General features: G+C 32.6%; 1 protein-coding gene and 1 pseudogene across 1 annotated transcript; one reads left to right on the plus strand and one right to left on the minus strand.

Moving 5' to 3' along the window:
• Positions 1-658: 658 nt before the first annotated feature.
• On the minus strand, positions 659-4,312 carry LOC120117452 (annotated as a pseudogene).
• A 4,114-nt stretch (positions 4,313-8,426) lies between these two features.
• On the plus strand, positions 8,427-11,761 carry LOC120117426 (4-coumarate--CoA ligase-like 7). Its single transcript, XM_039137715.1, is given in 7 exon segments — positions 8,427-9,060; positions 9,063-9,608; positions 10,001-10,190; positions 10,424-10,569; positions 11,122-11,189; positions 11,286-11,388; positions 11,471-11,761. Coding segments are annotated over 7 exon segments (1,635 nt in total). The 5' UTR covers positions 8,427-8,592; the 3' UTR covers positions 11,585-11,761.
• The last annotated feature ends 6,943 nt before the right edge of the window (positions 11,762-18,704 follow it).

Consider the following 18,704-nt stretch of genomic DNA (forward strand, 5'->3'; position numbering starts at 1 on the left):
TTTGAGGGTTTTTTTCCAAATAATTAATTATTAGGATCTTTTAAAATAATATATCGCCTATAGTAAATTATTAATAAAATTATTTTTATTTATTAATTCATAAAATAATATTATTAAGCTATTAAATATTTAAAATATGCTTTATTAATAATTTTTAAAATATAATATAATATTCTTATTTTAATAAATAATTTATAAATTTTATAAATTTTTTGTTTTAATAAAATTATACATTTTTATTTATAAAATTATATATAGTTTTAATAATATTCAATAAATTATTATATTAATAATATAAACTATTTTCTAATAAATAATATTTACTGCACACTACTTATAATAAATAATTTCTAGATTATTTATCAACAAGTTAAAAATGATTTGCATGCATCATCCAAACACCTTGAAACAATTTACAAAATCTATTTTCCAAAAAATATAATTCATTTTGTGGAACTCATTTTCCGAAATTTGTTTTCATAAAACAGAAAAACCTAAAGCAAGCTCCGGAATTTGTTTATTGCATGCAAAGCAAAATTAACCAAATCCAATTGATACAAAGTCCAAAGCAGAAAGAAACTCATATTTTGAAGAAACCACGCTGGAGTTTATTACCAGATATTTACGGGGGAAATTCTTAACACAAGGGCAGCATTGGTTTCACAAAGACCACAAGATTATCTGCCGTACAAATAATTCCCCATTATTCTGTTTGACAAAGACCAGCATAATAAACACACTCTGGAATACAACTAAAATTTCATGTCTCAGGAAGACCATACTCTGAAACTGGGACATTCAGATAAACCTCCTATGCCATCCTCCTTCCTGCATCAAAACTATCACTTTCATTTCCAATTATCTAATTGTATAAGCAGACCTGATCGCACGCAAGGATTTACCTTCCATGCTTGGTTTCTTTTGGGCAAAAAAATATTATACCGACTCAGAATGTAAATTTATTTTATTCGATTTTTTCTGTTTTTTTTAAATATTATACTGATTCAGCATGTAAATTTATTTTATATGAAACATACTTTCCCTGCAACCAGAGCTGTAGGTCTGACAGACATTCGCTATGGGAACAAGTCATAAAGCCCATAAAAGAAGGTCAATGTGGTTAACAAGCGTAAACCATAGCTTCATTGATGTCAATAATTCAATCTGAAGGGAACCTAATTTCAATTGAGAATCAGCAAAATAAAAATCGAAAAGCTACCTGATGTACTCGCTCAGGAACTGCTAATTACTTTTCCAATACTTGTCACATCAAAGATTTCAATCCAGTAACCATCAGGATCCTTAATGAATGCAATCCCTTTCATTTTGCCTGCAAATCATATTGATAGAATAGACAAAATAAAGAATTTTAACAAGGTAAAATCTGAAAGCTGCTCAGAGGATTTGTTTATATGATTCCTGCCTTGTTTGTAATCTTTGATAGATTAGGCAAATAATATTTGATAGATTGCACAAAATAAGTTTAAAAAAGGGTTCTTCTTGTGTTTTGAGAGGTTTTATTTCTTGGTTGTTGAATGAATGGTTGATTTAACTATTCTTTGTTCAATTGTTTCCTGTGATAAGGGTCTTCTATGGTTCTACTGCTATATCATTTCATCTGCCCGCTGTATTGCTTAAAATGAAGGCTAAAATGATGGAATTAGGATACTTCTTGGGAGTTCCAATCTCATGCCAATGCAGATATGCAGGTTGGCACAGATGGGATCAGAAGGAGCTTCTCCCTGTCAAAGTCAGGCTCCAACCCAAGGGGTAAGCGTAAGGTGGGCATATATAGGATTGTTGGGTTTGGCCAACCCTGGCTCTACTTCTATTTGAAGACATATGTCATTTGACAAAGAGACATATGCATTACTGTTTCAGTTTTTTTTTTTTTTTACTTTCACATTTTCTTATCATTTTAGTCCTAAATTATGTCATTAGTTTACTTACTTTAGATACCAAGTAGCTGACACTATAGCTAAAACACAAATGCTCTACCCAACCCCAAGATCCAAATCATCTAAACTCTGCTGAAGAACAAGTTCCTGTAACATTTGATTCATTTCCTAAAAGATGAAGACAATGCAATTCGTCTAGAAGCAGCTGTCAATACCAGAAATCCCATAAAAAGCTTAAATGGAAATCAAAATACCTAATCAAGCCTCATATCATTCTTAATAATTATTCAAATCGAGATGACTTACCTGCATCTAATTTTTTGACAAACTCTACTCCAAGACGTTCGAATCTCTCACATGCTTTGACTGCATCATCCACAGTGATGCCAATATGACCTGAAACATGAAAAAGAAAAGTTAGCATATCAAAATTCCAAAAACTCCTTAAATACAGATTTCACAATTTTAAGAACATAAAAAGCAAACAAAACTTTCTTCTATGAAGTTGAATGTAGAAGTGAATCCACCCCAAAGCCGATATTGCTTAATCAATTACAGCATAGATGTTAAGATAAGCGAGTGGGTTAATGGAAAATAAATGGTGAAAATTTATGCTACACTTACTTTAAGTAAAAATTATAACTTACAAAACAATGGGATAACGAACACCAAACTATGTCTTTCCCACTATGTAGGGTTGACAGATCATATTAAGTCCATGTGCGAATAAATTCAGTAAATACTTGGCAATAAAAATCACTATCGCAATGAAAGCAACACAGGATGGACAACTTGATGAATATTAGAACCAGCAGTAGGTAAATAAACGCATTTCAGGGTTAAATAAGGCTCAACAAATGAATGTTATATGTCCTGAATTTAACTCATTCTCAGATTTATGAACCAAAAAATGAGAAGAAATACAAAAAAGGGGCAAATCAATTCATACCAAAGCCCCGAGGCTCAGAATTCCCATTGTGATATCCTTTGAATTCTGGATCACTTTCAGTACCCCAATTACTGTAGGAAACATTAAACTATTAAACATGATAGGGAACAAGACTAAAGACTTTGTAAACGCAAAAGAAGGATTCAATTCAACAACAACAATAATGTATTCTTACTGTGTTAGTTCAATAGTAGCTGGTTTTCCAAAGGTCCAAGCTGTCCTCTCAACTGGTCACTTGGGGCTTTTGAAACATCCTACATTAAAGAAAATGTCCATCTAGAATCAACATCATTATGATCAGAAATATGGTGATACCTCAAACCAAGTACCGCATACAGAGTTGAAATAATAAGGCACTACGAGTGAAAAGCAGAAAACTAATACAAGCTTACTTCTAGCAACGTAGTTATATGAATTTTACCTCATAGCCCAAAAAGTACAAGGAAAACTTTAATTCCGGAACATCCACCCTCTTAAGCAGCCTGAAGGACAGGAAGTCAGTAATATTAAGTTTTAATAGATTCCATGAGCAACCAAAGCACAAATAAAAAGAATAAATTGGAAAATGTTATAAGCAATTTTTGATTCATTTAAATATCAGGATGAGGCCTAGGTGGCTAGGTCTCTTAAACAAGGTAGAGCTCTCATATTGATCTTGTGAATGGAACCAAGATGGAAGGTCACCTCATAAATGATCTATGTAGTATTCGACATAGATTAGTCAGCCAAGGCAGAATTCCGGTGGTTATACTAAAACACCGCAGACACTTGGTAAACCAAGAAAGGAAAAGCCCCGGTTTCTTAATAAATAACTAATTAATCAAAATGGATAAACAAATAAGAACTAATAACCAATAAACTTTACAACAAATTATATTAAAAAAGAGAGAGGGAATTGAAATATAACTTACGACATGCCCAATACACGGGAGTAAAAATCAAGACTGACTTTTGGATCCTTAATTCGAAACATCTGCAACCCAGAAAACTACTAACATAAATCCCTTAAAAACACACACCCAAATAAAAATAAAAACAAAAACTTACAGTTTGCTGCATGAAATAGCCTTTGGTAGCTTCATCTGGAGTAGTATGAAGCCCAGGGTTATTGGCAGCTGATTCCAAAGAGTCGGATGATGCCATTGAATACAACCTAAAATGCGTTCGGTTCTACAAAAATCCAAATTTTCGATTACACTTCTAGAACGAATATGTTTCAAGAACTGGGTTTTAGAGTTCAGACTTTTGTGAATGAAATGATGAAATACAAATGAATGTCTTAGAAGGTAAAACACACACACACACACACACAGAGAAAGAAAGAGAGAGAGAGACCTTTTGTTTTGGGGGGTTTGAGATGCAAGAAAATGAGAGTGAAGGTGATAAGTAGGGTTTTCTGGAGAGACGAAACAGAGAAAGCCGAGATAAGGCTGTGGTGATTGAAACCGATGCCATTTTCGACATTAATAATTAATTCATCAATTAATTTCGAACTTTTTATCTTTACCTTTGAATTTTAAGAGTTGGCTGTAAAGCAGTGGCTAGGCCCAATATTTTATCGATGTTGACCTATCCAAATATTATAAAAACATGTACGAATAGTATTGTTTCTATATTAAATTTGATTTCTTTATTTTTATAGTTAAATTTTAAACAAACTAATAATAATTCATTGTCTTAGAAATAAATTATTACATCATATAATTATAAGCCAGTAAATTATCTTCTTAGTCACTCATTTAATATTTTATTTCTATTTTAGTCATTCAATTATTATTATTTTTTAAAATCATATTTAATGTTATATTTTATTTTTGTATTAATCTTCATAATTAAAAAATAACAATAACGTTGGCATGATATAATTTTTAATTATTATGTAACTATTCTTTAATAAATTTTCTTATTATTATTTATTTGAAATTTGATATATTCATTAAATAGTTTATTAAACGTAATAAAAAATATTTATAAATTTATTTTCATTTACTCTTATAATTTAAATTTTTTGATACTTGTTGTAACACCCCAACCCGTATCCGACCCGAATCTGAGTCCGAAGTGTCACATCAACTTTAAACCTTTACTTACTCAAAATAATGAAAAATTCCCGTTAAAGAAAACTTAGTATTATTTCAAAATAAAAGTTTTCACACTTATCAGAGCATATACAATTCAAATCGTTTATATGACATGCCAACTACATCTAACAGAATAAAATACATATTAAACATTTCTTTTCTGATCTGAACTTTGTAAGAAATATGCTGACCTGTCTTGTTCCTCTCAGCTTCTATATTAAATTTCTGTAACCTGCGTGTGAAACACTCACACGCTAAGTCGATGACTTAGCGAGGCATAAAAAAAACACATCTAATGAAATTCATAACCACTAATCATGCATAATTGTTTTATGCTACCAAATCATACAACTCATATACTTCTTCCATATAACAATTACATACTTGTGCACATACATGTCATCATTTATATTTTTATTATACACTTATACTATTATACTTCATATCTCTTATTTCTTGTTCATATGATATCTTACGTTCATATTCTATATCTTATAACAAAATCTTATATCATCGTATAAGTCATTTATACTCATTCACATATACATCAACATATATTCATGTATATCATGTAACAGATGCAATCAACCATATCACACATATATCATGTCATACAATTCATATCACACATCATATACATATATTACAACATTGTTTTCACAATTATCTCTTTATTAGCCCATGTACACATGTGAAAACTATAAATATGTGAGTCTATAGAGGTTGTGCACTAATGCTGTCATCACAGCTCGTATAAATACACCGAAGTGCCACGTAGAATTGCACCGTAGTGCCGCGTAAGAAATGCACCGAAGTGCTATATAAGGTTGTCCTTAAGGACCACGTAGAAATTTCCTTAAGAATCATATACATATGTCAATGATCAAGTGTGTGTCTCAAAAGACCTCACACATGTTCCAAAGAATACATATATGTCCCGAAGGACCGCGTAAACCCTCGACTCTTGGCATGCCAACTATACCTCTAGCTCTCATGTCACACAACATGGGCATTAATATTTATGTTATCATACATTCACCTATACACATAGTCTCATAGTTCTTTCACATAGCTCATTGTCATATAAATCACATATCACATATACATATAGACACATGGTTCACTTACGTGTATAACATTTTCATATGATTTACATATCACAGAGCTTATCACATATAATTGTATTCTTTTTCATATAATCACATAGTCATATAATATTTCATATGACATATACTTTCTCTTTCATATATATCATGTCACATATCATATCTTGTGATCATGTAATCATGTTACTTATAATCACATAACTTATACTCATAGGGTTCAACATCATTAAACTTAGTTCACTTCCATATTATCATACTTTTATATAATCTTATATGTCATATCATTAACCTATAAACTTACTCATATACTCATATATACTCTTTAATATAATTTGTATAGTAATGCTCTATAATTGTATCATATACTGAGTTTACCTAAGTCTTCCTTTATAAAATTTATACTACCAGTTCAAATAGTCTTATTCTATCCTATACCTAATTTCTACTTATCTTATCTCACTTCCCCTTTTCAATCACATACATCATCTATATACTAGTTTTATTTATTTATTTATTTCAATTTCCATGACTTCTATAATACTCTTTCATAAAGTTTTGTAATTCTTCACTTTATAACTCATAACCCGTAGTTTCCTATAAGTATATAAATCTTCCCTTTATAACTTATGTATCATTACTTATGTTTATGCCCTCAAATTTATATTATCCTCATGGAGTCTTTTAACCTTTCTCGTGTAATCATTTATACCATATAATATGACTTATACTTGGTTATCTTATGTTCATATATATATATATATATATCAATGATTCATTAACTTGTAGCTTATGTCACATGTTCATTTCATTCTTTATGTCTTTATCATAGAACTTATTTCATGTTCTTCCATTATTACATAATAATGTTTTACACAAATCATATAGCATGTACAAAGCATATCAATATCTTTAGTCATGCATACATACAGTTAATGTAATACATATAATCACATATAACACATATAATTATGACAAACACATAATCATGTTCATGACTTCATGCATATTACTCTAGGGAATAGACTTATCGCAAGTCTTATTTTCATTCAACACTATATATCACTAGTATGTACTCACTAGTTAATACCAATCTCTTATCTTTCCCCTGGATCGATCTTACTTGTCAATGATTCCGAAACTCGTTTAAGTTCTGAATCTACATAGTAATATATTGATACATATCAGTATACTAATTAATATATTCTAAACTATCAATTATTATGCTAAAAGAAAACTATTTTCATCTTTTAATAAAGGTATGCATTGATGCACTCTACAGTGTATCGATGCATTCTTTAACGTGTGCTTCGATGCACTACCTGTGCATCGGTACACAAATCACCTTCGATGTTTTATTCTTAAGGGGATGCATCGATGCACTCCTTATGCATCGATGCACTAATTGCATTCGATGTTCATTTATTTGAGAGTGCATCGATACACATTGAAGATGCATCAATGCACATAACCCAGAAATTCTATTTTAAGCACGAAATTCACTCTCCTTCAATACTCCTAACTTTCATATACATACTTAAACTCAATTCTACTCCATAATCACTTCTTTAAACTCAAAATTCTATCTTTCATATGGAATTCAAGAATCATACTAAATTTTCTACGTGTTCTAAATTCAATTCCATTACTTCATATCTCTTAATTAAGTTAAGGACAAGTCAAATTCATCCTTAGAATTTCAAAAACCATTATATATCAAGAGTTCATTTCTAAACTCTTAATAGAAATTCCTTTCTAATTATCTCTTCTTGATGTTTTAAGCTTATATAAGCTTTCCTTAAGCTTATATAACCCCCAAAGATTCAAAACCAACTTATAAATTCAAGAGATTAACAGCTACAAATCAAACTTACCTTTAAGCTTGAGCTACGAGAAGAAAAAGAAGAGAGCAAAAAGAAGGTTTCTAGAAATTTCCCAAAACCCATGTATATAACTCGTATTTAAAGGGGAAAAATCCTTTAAATTGAAAAGACTAAATTGCCCCTTTAATTATCCATCTATACTATTTAATCCATCATCAAAATTCTTTACTTAAATCCTAGAACTTTAACTTATTTCAAAATTGAACACAAAACTTTCAAAAATTTCATTTTAGTCACTAGCCGGATTTTGGGTATTACATGTTATTAAATATCTAATTTTTATATTTACTCTGAGATTATTAAAATATAAAAAATGGACCAATATTATTCATATGTGTTAACACGTATTTTTGATATATTCAGCGTATTTCTTCATTTTATATTTATAATTTTCTTATTATACACTTTTGATAAAAATATAATTGAATAAATTGATATGGGTGAAGCTGAGAGCCTGGATAATTGTTTAATGTAGTACTTGTGATTGAATTTGTTAAATTGAGAGCCGTATGATTGTAATCTTAGGCACGTCAGATAGTGCTTCGGAGTTTCCACCGAGTAAAAGTTTGGGCCTCCGTGGGTGACGGTGCCTATTTATTTTGTGCCGTTCTTTACTGCTGTATAGCTACCAAGCTTCCCATTTCAATCATCTAGCTGAAGCTGACATCAAACAAAAAGATGGAGAAATCTGGGTATGGACGAGACGGTATTTTCAGGTCTCTAAGACCACCTCTACTTCTCCCCAAGGAACGAAGTCTTTCCATGGTTTCTTTTCTATTCAGAAACATCTCTTCTTACCCTGATAAACCGGCCCTCATCGATGCTGATACTGATGAAACTCTCTCCTTCTCTCAATTCAAATCCACTGTCCTCAAACTCTCCCATGCTTTTCTCAATCTGGGTGTCAATAGAACCGATCGAGTCTTGATCTTTGCACCCAATTCCATCCAGTTCCCTCTTTGTTTCTTCGCTGTAACCGCCATAGGCGCCATTGCTACAACGGCCAACCCCATGTATACTGTCCATGAACTCTCCAAACAAGTCAAAGATTCCAATCCCAAACTTGTTGTCACTGTCCCTGAGTTGTTCGACAAAGTTAAGGGTTTCGAGCTCCCTGTAATCTTGCTTGGTCCTGGAGGAAACCAACCACCATCTGACGTGAAAATATCCCAAAGGTCATATCTTTTCATGATCTTCTCGATTTAGCGGGGGATGTAAAAGAATTTCCCGCAGTTTCTGTTAAGCAGACTGATACGGCAGCCCTTCTGTACTCTTCAGGCACGACAGGGGTCAGTAAGGGTGTTGTTTTGACACATAGGAATTTCATTGCAGCAGCTTTGATGGTAACCATGGATCAAGAAATTGCTGGGGATATGCACCGGGTTTTCTTGTGTGTATTGCCAATGTTCCATGTGTTCGGATTGGCAGTTATAGTGTACGGGCAGCTTCAGAAGGGGAATTCGTTGGTGTCAATGTCAAAGTTTGACTTTGGGATGTTTTTGAGGAATATAGACAAGTATAGAGTAACTCATTTGTGGGTTGTGCCTCCGATTGTGCTTGCCATGGCTAAGCAGCCTGTTGTTAACAAGTTTGATCTTTCTTCAGTGAGGCAAATCGGTTCTGGTGCTGCACCTCTGGGGAAGGAGTTGATGGAGGAATGTGCAAAGAAATTTCCTCAGGCTGTGGTTATGCAGGTATTTTAGTTGTTAATTATTGATTTTAGGTTGGGACAGATTTTGACTAGTTCACGAGTTATACTATTGCCAATATGGTCCTATAAAAGCATAAAAAATTGCACAAATATCTCAACTGTGTTAATCACTGTGGTCTTTCATCTTTGCCTCTTTGGTTATGGGCATATTCATGGGAAGCAATGAATGCTGAAACATCATTCCTTGATGTTACAGGCCATCCATTGACCTATTGGTATATGTGAAGTAGGCTTGTACGCTGTAACTGCAATTTGGTCCTTTTGTGTTGCTGGAATCAGAAATTAGGAAATTTTCCAATTCGGGCTTTTTGAATTTTTGGAATAGCTTGTAGTAGATAAGTTTCAATCTCATCATTAACCTGTTTGTGGTTTCAGGGTTTTGGAATGACTGAAACGTGTGGCATTGTCTCAATGGAAAATACTTCAATTGGTGTTCGACATACTGGTTCAACTGGCATGCTGGTTTCAACCGTTGAAGCCCAAATAATCTGTACACAGAGCCAAAAACCTCTTCCTCCTAATAAATTGGGCGAAATATGGGTCCAAGGGCCTAATATGATGCAAGGTTAACAGCCAAATGCTATTTTTCTTTTTAAGCTCTTTTGTATCATGATAATAACTCCATTCTGTGCATCATATCTAACAATCTTTATTTGTCGTGGTCTAAGAATTTGATTTGATATGGTTAAATTTTATGTATGTGCAAACTGTTTGTCAGCCTGGTACAAGTGTTGAATAACTTTAGGTGAGTTTGTATGTTGTTTTCTGTGACACTGCAATTTGAATAACCATTTTCAGGTTACTTCAACAATCCACAAGCAACAAAACTCACAATAGATGGAAAGGGTTGGGTACATACAGGAGATCTTGGATACTTTGATGAGGATGGGAATCTGTATGTTGTCGACAGAATTAAGGAGTTGATTAAGTACAAAGGTTTCCAGGTAACTTATTTCATTCTTAGTATATCACTTTGCATATTCTATCAAATAAAAGTTCCGTTGGAAAGAAAGATTACTCAATTTTCACGAACAATAATGTACAACAGATAATATTATATGGTTTATGCATGCAAGAGTAGGCTTAGTTAGTTATATTCTATTGCTTTGGAGACAATTTTAATAGAAAATAATGGCATTCATTGGTGTGTGTATATATATATATATCTTCATTGGCTGAGTTTCCTAGAATGCAGTTGATGATGGTTATCCCTGTGAATCATGAAACAAGATTATTATCGAAATGGTGATTATAAAAATGCTACATCAGTTGGGTTTCGGCATCCTGACCTCATAAATATTGCCATAATGCAAAAGCCTATATGGGTCCATTGCCTGTTGATTTTAGGCTTAATGAATTTTAACAATTATTGTTCATTTAATATGGTCTTAACTTGCAATAAATGTGTTGCATTGACCAAGCTGATGATCAAGATTCAATGGTTTTCCTTGTAAAAACTAAAACCATTTTCATTTGCTTCATAAAACACACACCAGATTGCACCAGCAGAGCTCGAAGGTCTACTTGTATCTCACCCTGAAATATTGGATGCGGTTGTCATCCCGTAAGCCCAAAAATTCCTCCCCCTATTTGGATTTTGTATCTTGAAACTTTGCTTTGAAAAGACATGGTTGATAGTAAAGACGTTACCACACTGCAGGTATCCTGATGCTGAAGCTGGGGAGGTCCCAATTGCATACGTAGTGCGTTCACCCAACAGTTGCCTAACAGAAGAAGATGTTAAAATTTTTACCGCTGAACAGGTATGGTATGAATGATGGCTGTTTTCTTCAAGTTTTTTTTTAATGATTGTTTCAACTGATGATTTTATTCCCTCCTCTGCAGGTGGCGCCTTTCAAAAGATTACGGAGGGTGACATTCATTAACAGTGTCCCAAAGTCGGTTTCGGGGAAGATCCTGAGAAGACAACTTATTGAGAAGGTAGGATCCAAGATCTGAAATTAAATGGTAATGCAGATCAACCCAAAAAGGTATTTAGATGCTCGCCTGGAACATGATACTCATAAATTAAAGCTTATGTTAATTTGGCATAGTAACAAATATGAATATGTGTTTACTACACGTATATTTGTTTTTAATTTCTTTTTCTATATTTGGAGAACGATGTTAATTATTCCACGTAGCGTAATATAAGATGCAGTGTCTAAACATGAGTAGTTCAAATAGCTTCTGCTTTTGCTGAATATACCAGTTCAACGTGAGAACAAGAACATCATCATTAACAAGTACAAGGGTGTATAGCATTCGTAATTAAGTTCATGCATATCATCAAATAAGCTATTATGTTGTGTCAGGAAAAAAAACCAAGTTGATTCATTACTTCCAACAGATTCGTAATTATTCTCGTCTTTCATGCCCCTATATATGTCTACCACTACCTAATGCAAAATGTTTAAAGCTTAACTTTGAAAAAAATTCTCTAAAATGCAGCGAGGTTTAAGTTTGATCAAGCATGGGAGTTGGCCTTCATATACAGCTTTACATGCTTATTTAACTATCATATGCCGTACCAAAATAAATAAATGAATTCTGGGTTATGCCTATCAAGGACTTGTATAGGGTTCTTGACTTGCACCGGATTTCACAGCTTTCCATTCTCCAGTCCACAATTGAATAAACAAAATTGTTAATATTTTAGCCCAAGATAAAAGAATATTTTGTACCTGTCTTTACTCGTTATCATGCCAATTTAAGACCTATTTGATGGTAGCCCCATGCACCGCATTTCGGCAGTTTATAATTATGTGGCTGTAGAAAAAGAATGATCAAAGTTTTCTCAACATAAGAAGATGGGAGAGACTGATCAATTACTGAATCCTAATAAGATAATTTATATTCCAATCTTATTAGTGAATCAATGTATATTATATCCCAATCTTAAGTTACTCTTTAATTATGAAACCAACATTTCTTCCTTAATCTATGTTAAACAAAAAATCAAAAGTAACCTATGGAGAATATTGTTGTTACGTTGAAGATGTGTAACGGAACCGCATGAAAGACAGCTTCATTCGCAACTAGGATCATAGTAGAGCTAACTGATGTATCTCGAATGCTGAAAGCTGGCCCTTTTGACCCTTTATAATCACGCACTGGAAGCCAAGGAGTTGCGGAAGCCAAAATGGCATTCACTTACCACAAACACATCTGTGAAGCTGAACCAAATAAAAACAACAAGGTGCAGGTGCAAATGCAGATAAAGGCTACATCTAACCAAAGCTTCACTGTTGCATAAACTATTGTCATTATCCGTATTCCATACACCAAAGTATTTATAGACAAGTTGAAGGCAAAAGTAATGAACTGCCACGTGTATGACACGTATTCCAGTTCATTTGGATGGGAACTGAGACCCTCGTGGGCTTGAATAGGCATTTTGGGGATATACTCGACGTCAGCAAAAGTAATTCCTTCACTTACTGCAATGGAAATTAAACTATAAGAGTGCAGTAGGACCCTAAAAACAAATGAATACGAGATTTTACCTATCCTTTGGCTTAGGGTCTATCCATATTTTCACCACTGTGATTAGCATTGATGGCTGATGCAGCATTTTCAATTGGTTGAGATATTGCTGTTGGAGCAGGCAGCGGTAGAGTATACCGCCCAGCCCTTACTATTCCACTCTCTCTTACCTCCCCTTCCTATCATCCAAAACATCGTCTTGGATATGAGCCAGGTTGATTTAGGGATTTAAACTCATCATCTCGGAGCTTTATCTTCCAGAATAACAAAATTGTTATTCAAAATAACAATCTGAGATGAAATCGAACCTGATAAAATAAAATAAAAAGGAAGTTAACTTTTTTAAATAATAAATAAAATAATATAAAAATAAAAAATACTCGTTTAATAGATCAATTGATCGAAACAATTGAGGCCTACTGTTATACAGTTTCCTTAAGACAAATTTTCGGCCACTTCTTGACTTTGCTATTACCGGAAAACTAAGGAGAGAAAAAGAATTTTTCAAGATTTATGAAATTCTTGAATTCTGAGATGTTTTAAAACCTGGAAGATTAACTCTTTATTTATAGGAAATTTTTAGGAGAGATTTAATCAAACTAAATATCTTTTATTATTAAAATTTAAACATATAATATTATCTTTTAATTTAAAATATTTAAACTTCTTTTATTATTTAAATTTAACTAGATATTATTTTAATTTGAAATATTCAAAGTATATAATTATCTTTTAATATTCAAAGTTAAATAGATAATAAATACCTATTAATTTGACATATTTAAAAGAGTAATTATCCTACAAATATTCAAATAAAAGAATATTTCTTAATTTGTAATATTTAAAAGGAATATTAATTTAATTTAAATATTAAATCCATCAATAAATTCACCATTTTTTCAACAATCACCCACATGAATGAAATTGATAATTTTATCAAATCATTTTGATACAATGTGGTGATAGACTCTAAGATTGATAGTTACATAGGATAGGTAGGTGTCCCTCTTTAAACCTTTCCTTGTGACAATATATTTACTTTACTGGCTAACGAGTAGACGTGATGTCCTTGAATATTCTGTCGTTTGTGTAAACGATGACTTATTTCACACAACTACCCATATGACAAGAATTTAGCTCTCATGGGTATGTCCTTAAAGCCATGAACATCACCTTGTTCTGCAAGAGTTTGAAAGAATTATGCCCAATAGTCTCCTTGAAACGACCCCACTTCACTCTCACATATGTGACTTATATTGTTCGGCTCACCGAAGCACATAATGGTCATTAAAAGTTTTGTTTATCCTATATCACCTTGATCACTATTTACATCATAGGAATAGGCTTGAGATCAGAGACCCCTACAGTGACCGTATACGGTTTATGCAATTAGGTTTTCCCTTTGAACCTGGATCTTGGGATCTCCAGTCAACTAGGTATGATTTTCCTTCACATAACACCTTTAAGTTTCATGGGCTTTAGTCTCATTCATTTAGATGTTTTCTCAACTTGATCTCGATTTAACCATTTGGTTAACGGATCTGCGATGTTATCATTTGATCTTACAAAATTAATTGAGATAACTCCATTTGAGATCAGTTGTCTAATGGTATTATGTCGACGACGCATATGTCTCGATTTACCATTATATATGAAATTCTATGCTCTAGCAATTATTGCTTGGTTGTCACAATATATGCATATCATGGGCACATGTTTCGACAATTCTGGAATATCTTCAATAAAGTTCTGAAACCATTCAGTTTCTTCTCTAGATTTTTCTAGAACTACATACTCAGATTTCATTGTAGATCTAGTTATAACCGTTTGTCTTGAGGATTTCCAAGACATCAATCCTCCTAAAGTGAATACATATCCACTTGTACCTTTGGTATCTTGAATATCAATATCCAACTAGTATTGAAGTGTCATTTTAAAACAACAATATCTCTGGAATAATGCAACCCATAATCTCGAGTATATCTAAGATATCTCAGTATCATTGTTATTTCTTTTCAGTGATTTTCCCCTGGATTGCTCGTGAATCTGCTTAAACTGCTCACCTTGAAAGCGATGTCTGGTCTAATACATCTCATAAGATACATTAGGTTGCCCATGACCCTTGCATATTTCACATAGTGAACATTTTCACCTTGATTTTTAGATAGATGTGAACAAGAGTCTATTAGATTTATGGATATACCAGAATCATCCATGTTAAAATTTTCATGAATCTTATCCACATAGTATCATTGAGTTAGTACAAGGCTTTCAGATGATCTTTTAATTTGGATACCCTGAATTGTATCAGCCAATCACATATCTTTCATGTCAAATCTTGAATTTAACATGTTTTTGGTACATTTTACCATCTCATTGTTACTCCCAACAACGAGTATACCATCTACATACAAACATATAATGATATATCCAATGTTTGTAGTTTTGACATATACACACTTGTCACATTCGTTTATCTTGAAGTATTTTTCCATCATGACACCATCGATCTTCTCATGCCATTGTTTTGGTGCTTGTTTAAGCCCAAACAAAGACTTTACCAACCTACATATTTTCCTTTCTTGACCTAAAATTACATGACCCTCAGATTGTTCTATGTATATTTCTTCGTTAAGGTCTCCATTTAGGAAAGTTGTTTTAACATCCATTTAAAGTACTTCTAGATTTCGCAAAGCGGCAATTGTGAGTATCATTCTTATTGATGTTATTCTTGATATAGGAGAGTGTGTATCATAGTCTAGGTATTCCTTTTATTGATATTTTTTATTACTAATCTAGCCTTATACTTATCAATTGTTACATTTTCCTTCATTTTCTGTTTGAAAATCCATTTAGAATTTAGTGGTTTAATCTCGGAGGAAGATCCACTAATTCCCGTGTATGGTTCCACATGATGGAATTTATTTCGCTTTTTAATGGCTTCCTACCATAAGGTGCCTTTAGAATATTGTATAGCTTTACTATACGTTTGAGGTTCAGCCTCCAACATAAAGGTTAGGAAGTCTGGTCTAAAGGATTTTTCTACCCTTTCTTGTTTGCTCATTCTTAACTCAATTTTAGTTTCAGCTTCCTATTGATCATTTAGGCTGTTTCATCATTATTCTCTAAATTTCGTTTTATTGAACTTTGATAAACCTCCCTAGATTTATAAGGGAAAACATTTTCAAAGAATGATGGATTCTTTAACTCCATTATCGTGTTATTGTGAATCTCAGGATTCTTTGATTCATACACAAGAAATCGACACGCATTGCTATGTTCTGCATAGCCAATGAAAATGAAATCCACAGTCTTAAGACCTATTTTAATTTGCTTTGGTAATGTGGCCATTACCTTGGCAAGACACCCCCACATTTTCAAATGTTTGTATGAAGGTTTTCGACCTTTCCATAATTCGTATGGTGTCTTGTCCTTTTTTTTCTAGTGTACCTTATTTAGAAGGTAATTTGTTGAAAGGACATCTTCCCCCACATGTTCTGTGATAACCCAAAGCTTTTTAACAAGACATTCATAATTTCTTTTAGAGTTTAATTTTTTCGTTTAGCTACTCCATTTGATTGAGGAGTATATGGTGGTGTTACTTCGTGAATAATATCATGTTGTGAATAAAATTAACCAAATGGTTCAACATATTCACCACAACGATCACTTCTTACCATCTTACTCTTTTTATTAAGTTGGTTTTCAACTTCTTGTTTATAGAATATAAACTTCTCTATAGCTTCATCTTTGCTCTTAAGCAAATACATATAGCAGTATTTTGTGCTATCAATAATGAATGTAATAAAATATATATTTTCTCCCCTCGTTTGAATAAATTTCAAGTCATAGACGTCGTTGTGTATTAAATCAAGTGGTTCAATATTTTTTTCAATATTTTGAAAATGATTATAATTAATATGAAACGAAGGAATGTGTTCTAAGTTAATTAATCTCGACAAAGTATCATAATTAACATGTCCAAGCCTACCATGCCATAAATTAAATAGCTCAAGCATATAAACGGAAGAAGAATAATTATTCTTATTCATGCTTTTGGCTTTTATAGAGATAGCATTGAGTTTTCATATATCATTCAATACTTATCCTCTACCCACAAACATTCATCCCTTATATAAAATTAGCTTTTGGGATTTAAATACCATTATAAAGTCGTGAACACTTAATAGTGTTCCAGAAACAAGGTTTTTCCATATGTCAGGTACGTACAACACATTCTGCAGCTTGAGTTATTTTTCAGAAGTCATCTTCAACTCCATAGTACCTTTCCTCTTGATTTTGGAAATCACAACATTGCTCATATATAGATTTTATCCATTGTTGCAAGGTATCAATTCAAAAAAAGAATCCTTATAGCAACAAATATGACGTGTGGCTCCAGTATCAAGCCATCATTTCTTAGATAAGTGTCAACCAAGTTGACTTCAAGATCACAACACATAGATCTATGTCTTCCACATCATGAACTATTCTTTCCACATCCTGAGCTATTCTTTCCAAAACATTAGCCTCATGAGCTTTGGCTTTATTTGGATGTTTGCACTCAGTGGACTTGTGCCTAATCTTCCCACAGTTAAAGCACTTTCCTTATAATTTCTCCTTTTTGGAAATTCCACCTTTAGGTCCCAACTTGGACCTATTTTTGGGTAGTTTTCCCTTATTGAAGTCTCTGACTTCCATCAAGTATGCCCTAGCCTCTTTAACGGTTTATTTGTTGAGCTTTTTGGAATCAACCCTATTATCCTCTTCTATTCGAAGTCTGACAATCAGTTTTTCCATGGTTATTTCCTTATTTTTTGCTTTAGGTAATTCTTGAAGTCACTCTATCCAGGAGGTAATTTTTCAATAAAAGCATATACCTGAAATAATTCACCTATGACCATTCTTTTAGCAAGAATTTCACTAACAATTAGTTGGAGTTTCTCTACTTGTTTTACTACTGATTTAAAGTCAACCATAGTAAAATTCAAGAACTTAGCAACTAAAAACTTTTTACCTTCAGTATCTTCAGCTTTATATTTGTGGTCTAATGCCTCCTACAACCTCTTAGCTGTTTCATAACCATCATATACCAGATACAATGAATCTTGTATACTATTCATAATTATGTTTCGGTATATATAATCAGTATGCTTCCAACCATCAACAATATTGAAGGCGGTAATATATTCTACATATCTTTCTCCTTCTCACTCTTTAAAAACAAGAGGATTTTCCTTTAAGAACTTAGAAAGATTCATTGTGGTCAGATAGAAAAGCATTTTCTGTTGCCACATCTTAATTTTTTCTCCAGAGATTTTTGTCGACTTTTCGTTGTGGTTAACAGTCACTGTAGGTTGGCTTGCATTCAGATTTGGATTCTAAACTGGTACCACAATTTTAGCATCTAAGTTGGGTAAACCGATGGAGTTTCCTGCCTTCATTTTTTTCTATAAAGAAACAGAACCAGAATCAATATTAATTCTAATAAACAAAAAATTAATTCTCGTTTATTTTCGATTTTGTTATCTAACAGAATCAATGTTCTGAAACAAAATTAGTAACCAATTTTACTTTCACAAAAATTTCTGTT

Source organism: Hibiscus syriacus, unplaced genomic scaffold (genome assembly GCF_006381635.1).
Source record: "Hibiscus syriacus cultivar Baekdansim isolate YM2019G1 unplaced genomic scaffold, ASM638163v2 tig00110319_pilon, whole genome shotgun sequence".
In the NCBI taxonomy this organism is placed as follows: Eukaryota; Viridiplantae; Streptophyta; class Magnoliopsida; order Malvales; family Malvaceae; genus Hibiscus; species Hibiscus syriacus.